General features: G+C 44.7%; 1 protein-coding gene and 1 long non-coding RNA gene across 2 annotated transcripts; both read left to right on the forward strand.

Moving 5' to 3' along the window:
* Positions 1-164: 164 nt before the first annotated feature.
* On the forward strand, positions 165-8,879 carry LOC123872624 (the record flags this gene model as incomplete). The annotated part of the gene is made up of 13 exons (XM_045917007.1): positions 165-214; positions 638-842; positions 1,929-2,064; positions 2,493-2,625; positions 3,560-3,809; positions 5,145-5,335; positions 5,838-6,065; positions 6,532-6,653; positions 6,995-7,124; positions 7,457-7,611; positions 8,002-8,107; positions 8,243-8,358; positions 8,786-8,879. Coding segments are annotated over exons 5-13 (1,164 nt in total), but the record flags the coding sequence as incomplete, so codon positions are not given.
* Positions 8,880-8,933: 54 nt separating this feature from the next.
* Positions 8,934-10,248, forward strand: LOC123872328. Its single transcript, XR_006797462.1, has 3 exons — positions 8,934-8,989; positions 9,687-9,849; positions 10,187-10,248. It is a non-coding gene; the product is annotated as an uncharacterized LOC123872328 (long non-coding RNA).
* Positions 10,249-10,579: the final 331 nt, after the last annotated feature.

Below are 10,579 nucleotides of genomic sequence, written 5' to 3' on the forward strand. Positions count from 1 at the left end.
GGCGGTGTGTGCGGACGTGCGGCAGGTGCTCCGGGAAGTGTTCCGGGAGCTGGAGCACCGCGCGCCGCCCGGGGACGCCGCGCCGCCCGGGGACGCCGCGCCGCCCGGGGACGCCGCGCCGCCCGGGGACGCCGCGCCGCCCGGGGACGCCGCGCCGCCCGGGGACGCCGCGCCGCCCGGGGACGCCGCGCCGCCTCGCCAGCGGGACTGCTGGGTACCATGCTTTGATGATCGTGGAGTGCTTTTATTGCCCTGTGGACCTTGCGGCTGCAGCAGTTTCGGCCAGTCCCTTGACATGGTCCACAAGAGTCCCACTCTTTAAAACTCTGCTTTAATGGAGCTACTCCAGGTGACCAGGTCACTTTCGACCAGGCGGCTGCCATTGGAACGCCACTTGAACAGCGTTTCCCTACTCTCTTTGCAAAAATGCTCGACCCATCGCATCGCTTCAAAGCTATTTCCTTGTATATTAGGAGTTGATGAATTGTCTCCCACAAGTCTTCTTTCCTGATAGCGTTAGGTCAGAAAGAGCCAAGTATAACCCTGAAGCCTAATTAAAGAAAATCTGAATTCTGTGGATTAGATTGTTATATGTGTCCCCATTGTGCCCATTTTAATGATTTCTCTGATTCTCTAGATCAAAGATTCCTCTGCCGACTACAATAAGCTGACCCAGAAAGAATATGAACTACAGAAAGAGTACGCGAGACGTCTCTCAAGGGATCCCCTTCCGAATATTTACAAGTTGCGTTCCCCAGCTGCTTCAGTGAAAGATGAGGAAAAGAAATCTCTCATACTGAGGAGGAAAGATTTGAAACCCTCTGTGGATCAGAATGCTGGTGGTAAGAGTTGTAATTCCCCTCACATCACTGCCCATATCACACTTCACACTAATATTATAAAGGCGAAAGTTTATATGTATGTGTGTGTGTATGTTTGTTACTCCTTCACGCAAAAACTACTGAACAGATTGGACTGAAATTTAGATTAGTGATAGATTATACCCTGCATTAGCACATAGGCTACTTTTTATCCCGGAAAATCAAAGAGTTCCCACGGGATTTTTAAAAACCTACATCCACGCGAACGAAGTCGCGGGCATCAGCTAGTTATGAAAGTAAAGCGAAAAGGTATGCAGGTTTCTTCACGATGTTTTCATTCACCGAAACAAGTGATATTTATTGGCTTTAAACGCACGTAACTCCGAAAAGTTAGAGTTGTGTGCCCGGCATCGAACCCAAGCTTGTTGTCTTAACCATTTGGCTGCCAACCGCTTATACACTACAGCTACAATCTTACTGATCCTAATTACACTGACTGCTGAGGCATTTCATCACACTACGTTATATAAGGGAAATGGTAACAATCTATCTTGGAGTGGTGATTACACTGTAACAGCAGTTATAAATTAGACCTGACGATAATCGCTTAGCTTAAATTCTAAATCATTGGGATTAGTACTGTAAGAATTAAGTAGTTCAATTTACATCGATTGCAAAACCTTGACAGTAAATTCGGTAAGTCGTGATAGCATAAAATTAAAATAAAATTAAAGTAATTCGATATATAAAATATCGAATTACTTTAATTTTATTTTCATTTTGATGTTGGTGATGATTTGGTTATCTAATTCTCTTCACAATAATTATCTCGTGGAAAATGATAGCATTTTATCCACATGGTAAAATGTGCAGTACACCACTCGCCTACTCCCCCCACTACTAAAGAACCAAGAAAAGCAAGAAACACACCCCACCAACATACAATATCATACAAATCTTCTAGAACACTACGCATCCTCAGGAGATGTACACTCCACGATACACAATTGCAGAGTCACTTTGCAATTTGGTGGATTGTAGCAATTTAAGCTTGTAGTTCCTTGTTTATTAGCACCAATAACATACACACCTTCCTTCTTTGTACAGGCGACCAAAATCTCTGGGTGCAGAACATTCTGAGTGGAAGCTCAGGTGATCTCGGATCGATAAGGGTGGTAGGATCGAGAGTCAACCTGCCTATTACGTCAGAGGCTGCAGAGATCGGCACCGTGCAATCTGTCAGGTAACTTGAGTATTATCTCGCGCTGGCCAAGTGCTGATTGGTAGACTTCACAAACCTTTGAGAACATTATGGAGAACTCTTAGACGTGTACGTTTCCACACGATATTTTCCTTCACCGTTGAAGCTAGTGATATATTATTTTAATTGCTTGGAATAGAATATCTGATCCCCGAATAGGAGACCATTAAGCTTTCGTTTTCCTACGGATTTCCTTTCTCACAGAAACACCCAACGTAGCCCGCTCCATAGCACGCTTAGCGACTTTGAACTAGTGAGCTAGGCCAACTGTCAGTGTCCACGTTTCAGAGTCAAACGTCATCACAGGTAGGACACACTCATTAAAGACTTTCGTCTTTAGGCTTTGGAGTATCGACGAATTGAAGACTTGACCGTGTTTTCCGAGTTTGGCTTTGACATCGTATTTTCAGTATTGGTGAGCTGCTGCCCCGAGCCTCTCTGCCGCCGACCCCGCCCACTCCACCGGCGCTGGAGCCCGCGCACATCGTGTGCATCCCGCCGAGCCTGGAGTTCGTCAACTTCACAGTTGGACGACTACACACGGTTATTATACGTCATCATCATCGCGTGCCTTCTTCGAAACGAAGTTTGGCGATCATCATCCGAAAAGCTTCTCTATTAAAAGCCGCCTCTTTCAACTTCGGGTAACTAAGCCCTGTCCACCCCCTTATATCGTCCAACCATTTACGTCTTTGGCGACCTTGAGCTCTTTTGCCTGCAATTCTCCCTTCCAAAACTAATCTTGGGAATGAGAATTGTCCTCCTCTCTGTAAGTGCCCAAAGAAAGCGAGTTTCCTTCGCATGATGGTGGACATGAGTTCTCTCTCTTTGTGGACCAATTCCAGTACCTTGGTGTTCGGTGTAAAACTGTTCCAGGTTATCTTGAGCATTTTCCTGTAAATCCACATTTCGAAAGCTTGTAGGCGGTTAGTTGCTTCCTTTTTGAGAACCCAAGTTTCACAACCATACAAGAGGGTGGACCAGACATAGCACTTTACAGGGCGGCATCTCAGCTCAAGCTGTAATTTGGTGCTGCAGAGGATCCTGGACATCTTGTGGAACATGATTTTGGCTTGGCTAATACGGCACTTTATTTCTTGTAGGTGATCCAGATCCGAAGTGAAATACCTACCCAGGTACTTTATTTTCGGGACCACATCCACGCTCTGGCCCCTCAATTCCAGACGGAAGGAACTTTCAGGCCTTATTATACGTAGCGCTTCTCAACTTGTCTCTACATCACCTAGCTTGTCGTAACATTTGTCCACATCCAATGATATCCACCTTTAACGCTGACCATACACGGTCTTTACCGCCAAGTATCCAGTTAACTGATAGCCAAACACCGTAAAATTTACTGGACGCAAGTTCCATGCAAAGACCTACTATGAACTTGATCGTGTATGGCCAGCGCACCATGGCTTGTGTATGTATGTACTACTTATATTTGTATTGTATGAAAATATCATGTTTTCAGAAGTCCATAAGGTTGGTGAACGTATCGAAGTTCGAGCTTCGCCTGTCGGTGCGGCCGCCGGCGCGCGCGCAGTTGCACGTGGAGCTGTGCTCGCGGCTGGCGCTGACGGCCGGCGCGGCCGCGGAGCTGCGCGTGCACTTCAGACCGAGCGACGTGCGCGCGCTGGCCGACGAGCTGCTGGTGCGCGTGTCCGCCGGGCGCGCGCTGCGCGTGCCCGTCGCGTGCTACATGGAACCGCCTCAACTGCACAGTGAGATGGAGCTATATACTTTGGCGTTAGGTGAAAAAAGAGCTGTGATCTTATACCTGCGCGGGTTTTACTAGTTGATGCCCGCAAGCTCGCTCAGCGGATCATCAACGGACATCAGCGCTCATCAACAGATTGGCGTTATCTTTTACATAGATGTGGTTAAAGACTTCTTGAGTGATGTCTTTAATTTTTTATTCTGGAAATTCGAAGAGTGCTCACGGGATTTTAAAAACTTAAGTGTGGACTTTGGTAATTATTATTGGTAATGAGTATTGGTGGTACGAAGTGAGGTGCGATGGCGAAGCACGTCTACGCTGCTGCACACTTAGTCCATTATTTTAAAAAATTTGAATTGAGAATTTAAGATATGAACGTACATAAAATATTTTAATAATTATTTTTATCAATATGGAAGTTTACGGTATCAGACAAAACTCTATCTCGATTATAATAATATCGAATATAATAACGAGTTCCAGTGCAATAGAGAATAATATTTATATAAAAAATTCTTTGTACGATTTCGGAATTAAAATAAAAACAATCGTTTTCAAAGTGATAATTTCTACGATTTAATTTAAATTTCGCTCAGTTTCGTATCGGGCACCGGGGATTGATCATTGAAATGAAATAATTAATTGCTGTATGCGATTGTGGAATTAGGTCAGTTGTGTTTGCTAGCTAATTCCATCTAAGTAAATATTAATTGCATGATTATCATCTATTTATGTATGGTAGGTATCGTAAATACACACGGATAAAGTTGAACTTGAACGCATTATTTTTTAATTAAATTTTAAATCCGCCTGTCTAGCAGATGGCAGATAGGCGGATGGCAGGTGGCAGATGACAGATGTCAATCCATAAATGAGCAGCGTGGCGTGGGGAGCCATGGTCTGACACTTCTCATTCTGAGAGGAAACGTGCTCAGGGATGGACTGCTGATGAATAGAGATGATGTGATATGCCTTTACCAAGTGGACGACATCCACCATGAAGTCAATCCAGACCAAGAATACTCAACACATTATAAAACTTCGGAGAAAAACGACAAAAAATTCTGCTTGATTTCATGTTTATTGTCAGTTTTGTTTTGCACATGCACACGTGTCTCGTAAGTGGGTATCTAGTCAAATAAAATTATATTATAATAAATAAACAATCTACTTACTAACATAGTCATAACTTATGAGCAATTGTTTTTAATACTATTAAAATGGATGTAATATCTGTAATAAAGTTGATTATTGTGTCTAATAAACAATATAAAATAAAAGAGTTCTAACGAGATTTGAAAAAACTTGTCCATCAGCTAGTTCAATAATAATTGTGCAGTAACGATCCCCAACGCGGCGATCCCTTGCCTGCCGAACGCGAACAGCATCACACCCCAGGCGGACACGCTGGAGCTTGGCGCCAGGCTGCTGGGGGAGCTGCACCGCGTGCCCATCCTGCTGCGTTGCGCCGCGACACATGCCTGCTTCTTCCTCCTGGGCGAGGACTCCTGGATGCACTGCGACGTTCAGGTGATGCTTGTTATACAAGGAATGCATCATTATCACTCCATTCGCAACCTTGTTTCTACCACCATTCAACCACAGAACAGCAGGGCACCCTTAAATCATGTCAACATCCAGTCTTATACAAACCCTTTTTGCTTAACATTTCCGTTACGACCTGCTAGGATGTGGAATGTCCTTCAGGCATCCGTGCCGTAGGCGTCTGCCACATATCACTTAAATACCAAAAGTGAATACGCATGTTGTATATCTAGGTAAGCACGCTCCAGCCCAGACCGCATTATTGCTTTCTATCAGGTATGATCGTCATCAAGCAAATGCGTACCGGATTATCACAATGAAAAAATCATCACTATCAGTCACTAGTAACGGTAACGTAACGGCTCTTCTGTCAGAATGAGGAGGCCATGAAGGCCAACTGTTAAGCACCGATGAGGTGTAACACTGCCAGCTTCCCAACTCTAAGCTTCTACACATACTTTCTTGACAAAAACAATCTATTAAATAGGTGACGGCGAGTACCAGCAGAAACCTTGGCATATCCACCGACTGCTTCTTCTTCAGTCCAGCGCGCTGGTCGGGCGGCGGCACCGCCCGCGGCCTCGCCGTCTGCCGCGCGCGCGCCGCCGGCCTGCACACTGCCGCTGTGAGGGTCGTGTGCTCGACTGCCATCGTGCGGTCGCTGAGCTTCATTGCCGACGCGATGCTGTTCAGCCCTGGGCACGTCACTTTAGAGGTAACTGCGTCAACATCCAGGAAAATAATTAAGTACTTATTATATTATTTAATATAGAACAAAAGACCGCAGAGACACAATGTTCGAAGACCCGATAGACATTAGAGTTCATAGTTGCTGGAATGGCAACCTCTCATCGGTAAGTGTTGTCTTGGAAGAATTTTAATTAAGTAGTAGGATACAGATTATCTAACAATTTACAAGAAGCCATTGAATTGACACAACACCGCAGTCGAGGCGCGTGGGTTTACTAAAGATGCTAAAGACCTCCAGCAGGGGAGGTCTACCGGCTGATGGCAATGACAGAAACATAATAAATGAAATGGAATGAAATTCTTTCAACACTATTGACTACTTCAAGAATCACTCGTACTTTAAATAAAATATAGAAACTAATTGTAGATCTCGGGGTTTCGATGTGCTAAAACCCTGATTTTCTTTTCTCTTATTGTTTTCTTATGACTAGGCTCATGAAAAAGACTACGACATTTGCTCAGAAGACGACCCGGCGTGCGAGTACTATGTCAACCTGGGCGTCGCCTTCCCGCGTCGGTCGCTCTGCTCTACTGTCAAAATTATTAACAACAGGTAATACTTAACACAATCAATTCCAGCATTTTAGTCTTGTTTCTTGTTAGACGAGTAAAAAGATCTTCAATCTTTTGATTCATCTTTTTGTCTTTGATCACTTTTAGGGTTCCGTAGCCAAATGGAAAAAAACGGAAACCTTATAGATTCTTTTTTTAAGTTTATTATTATTACTTCCGTTAAATCAACTTTTTCAAGCAAAAATAATTACAGTTCGTTCTGCTGACTTCTGCAGGTCGCCATAATCCCTCCCTGGCTCGCTCCTGTGATCCTGCAGGATTGCTTCCTCTATATCTTTGGGCTGTGGTGTTGTAAGTTTTGAATTAGCTGAATCCTTACAGCCCCCTTACATACAAGTACTACTGGAGCGTGCGGCCGTGGGGAGAGCGCCGGAGGGACTTCCAGCTGCTACCCGCCAGCGAGTGCCAGGACGACGCGCTGTGCGCCGGAGCTAAGCATGACATACAGCAGGTTCACTCTTAGCTCTTATTGTTTACCGTACCCTCTATATTAACCCCACACTATGTAGGCCTAAGCCAAAGTCCATAATTTCTTTAATTTATGTATCAATCTCTCTTCTACACTCAGCTTCGCGTTTCGTAGATAATCGGGCAGGTCTCGAGCAACACGGCTTCTTTAATTTGATAATATGCCATTGATCATCAGTTTTTTAATATTCTAAACCAAACTAATACAAATATCTGCAAGAAATATCTACAGGTTTATGTAGACATTAAGTAGCTACTGGTAGGTATATTTTGTCTACATTCAAACATTTGGCGCAATTAATGGTCGTTAAATAGGATGGGGAACCCCGAAGCGGTGAAATGGAGGAAGCTCATCGTGCAGTGCGCGTGTCGACCGCGAGCGGCTGCCTGCGCGCGCGCGCCGAGAGCGCGGTGCGCGTGCACGTGCCTGACGCGGGGGCTCTGCTGCGGACACGACGCGCCGTGCTCGTGTGAGGGCTGACCCGCTGGTCTCGGAGCGATGACAAGGAGGAAGGATATACGTAGATCTCTAGTAGGGACTTCCACACACTCCCAGTATATTGGGACCCCAACGTCTATTATGTTTTCAGAGTGTGTGTCCTCCCTAATGCTACTTCAGCTTCGCAACCAATTGAGCTAAGTCGGTTACAAAATATATTCTGATATGATCTCGTATAAAAACCCCAAGCATAGCTCTCTTCATCTTCCACTGTGCGACTCTGAGCTTTTTTACTTATAAGAAAGCTCATAGTCACAATAGTCAATAGTCAGCGACCATATCGTATCCGATCCGTAACAAATAGTTCAATCAGTCATTTTTTTGTCGTTCCTAGTAGTTCTGCTAGTTTTGTCGTTGACAGGTTGGTGCTGGAAAATGTACCAGAAGAGAGTTTTCCGTCAAACTACGATCCCAAGATTGTGAAGACAAATAAAATAGAAGAGAAATGTATTCCAGGAGTATCTCCGGTGATTTTTATCAATATAGTGTTGCATTTTTTATCAGTATAGTGTTAAATTTTAAGTTTTTGAGGTTTGGAGAATATTTTTAAATTTAATTATTAAAGTCGGAGAAGATAAAAATAAACACTTTTTCTGACGTAGAAATGGTCTCGCAAGGTGTGCGAAGTGGTGTGCGCGCAGCTGGAGGTGTGGTGGGAGGTGGTTCCAGTGAGATTCCTCCTCGATCCTCCTCTGATACAGCTGCCGTACTCCCGGAGGTAAGTCCATAAACTAACAGCACCCTCTACCTTGTTCTTTGTTGTTTTGCGTTCCTGTAAATTAAAACTAGAAGATGATATTTTTCAAACTATTTTTGGTATAACTTGAAAATTAGGAATGGAGTTATTTGCCTCCCGCACCGCTCCACTGCCGCAGGAGCCTACTTAGCAATGCGCTGTACAGCTACGCTCGTTTTAGTGTTACTTGTCGAAAAGTTCTTACAACTTTCCACAAATAGCGCTTTGCTAAGTAACTTATCTACGGACTAGCTTATGCCTGCGACTTCGCGTGGACCGAACCCCTATTTTACCTGCTTAGTGGTTGAGTTTTGCTTAAGTAGGCTGCGTCATCACTTGCCAGCAGGTTTAATAAGAGCCAAGGGCTACTCTAAGAATTAAAAAAAAGTGTCATAATCTTTGTTGCAAGGGTGAAGTCAGTGGCGGTGTCGCTGCGGAGCACGCAGCTGCACGGCGCGTCGCCCGCGCGAGCGGCGTGGCGCCAGCTGTCGCCCGCGCCGGCGTCGCCCGCGCCGCCGCCGCCCGCGCTCGCGCCGCTGCGGGCCGCGCTGACGACGGTCGTGTTGCCGCTGCATGAACTGCCCGACCAGTTCCCGCACTCACAGCTCATACAGTTAGTACTTTATCATCCATTTTTATCAAGAAGTCTATTTTTGCCAGCCACTTACCACAAAAATTTTGATTATCAAAATTGGTACAATTTCAGTTGATATTTTTGGTGCTGTTGTACAAAAGTCAATAGTGAGATCATCAGCCGATCTGTAGCAGTTGCGATCGTCTCCCGAAGAACTCTTTAATTTTCCGGCATAACAGAAAAATAGACAGACACGCTTATACCTTTTACCTAATATTATGTAGTATGGATGGATGGATGGATTTGATAGCTTCACTAAATAAGTATGGTAAACTGTACGGTAATCTGAGTAGAAAATATGAAACGAGGTAACATTTATCCCTGAAATAACAATAATAGTATGGCGCACGCCAAGGTAAGCTGCTGGGACTGCTACTATAGACGGTTTATTATACAAATGACATACATACTGTTATACATATTTTATGTGATTGCAAAAAAGGTAACGTTTGCAAAACTCTCAGTTTTTTAATATATCTAAATAAATTTAGATAAATTCGTCAAAAATTTGACTGACTAACTAACAAATCAATATACAACTTAAACTGACTTGCAAACTTGAGCATTGAGATTTTCTTTATAACATAAACTTCGGCTCGGGTAAGAAAAAAAATCTAGGAATTTCATTTATGCGACGCTAGGGTGGGTTAGCTAGAAAGTATTGTATTGTGTGTAGACTAGTGGCAGAATCAGAAGAGTGGAGTTCCTCGTGTCGCATCGAGCGCTGGTGCAGCACGCGGCACCCGGCGCTGCGCCCTGCCATCACGTGGCTCGGCGTGCGGCCGCCAGGCGCGCCCGTAGCCACCCACCTCACCGTGCTCAATGACACACATCAACATGTAAGTGATGTATCAGTATAGTCAATAATGAATAAAGGAATCCGAAAAATTTTCTTCATCTAACAGAAGGGCACTTTGTTACTACTAATCAGACATATAATGCATACCTTCCCGTTATTTTATTTTAACCTTCTAGTGTATAACAGAGTTGCACGGTAGACGTTAGTTTTTATATTCACAGTTTAACAAGAGAGGATCGTAATGTTTTTCACATCTTGAGATCTTTGATTTGAACTTTGTATTTAAATTCCAAACACGGGGAATCGGACTAACTGGAATGTTACTGGTGACGGCGGACATCATGTCTATGTATCTCTGTGCGTTCGTACATGTTCAGATCTGCTGGTGGGCGTCGGTCCACCGCTGGTGTCGCGAGCGCGGCCCCGCGGCGCCGTGCGAGGCGCGCGCGCCGTGCGCCGCGTGCTGCAGCCGCGCCTGCGCGTGCGACGCGCTGGCGCCGGCACGTGGCGCGCTCGGACACGAGCAGAGCGTCAAACTGCGCTACTGCGTCAACGCGCCAGATGTAAGCTTTTTTTTAAATAAAAATAACGAGCAACCGAGCACACTCTGCAATGTTTATAATGATAAAATAATGATAAGCAAACGACTTTGCGTTGGTGCTGTGAGCTGATTCCCTTGTGTTAGTGACTGAACGTCAGTGATTCTTCGGATATGGTTTATGCTTAGTATAATTTTTAAAAATCCACGTTACTTTCATCTTAGCGAGTAC

This window comes from Maniola jurtina, chromosome 15, assembly GCF_905333055.1.
Source record: "Maniola jurtina chromosome 15, ilManJurt1.1, whole genome shotgun sequence".
Taxonomy (NCBI): domain Eukaryota; kingdom Metazoa; phylum Arthropoda; class Insecta; order Lepidoptera; family Nymphalidae; genus Maniola; species Maniola jurtina.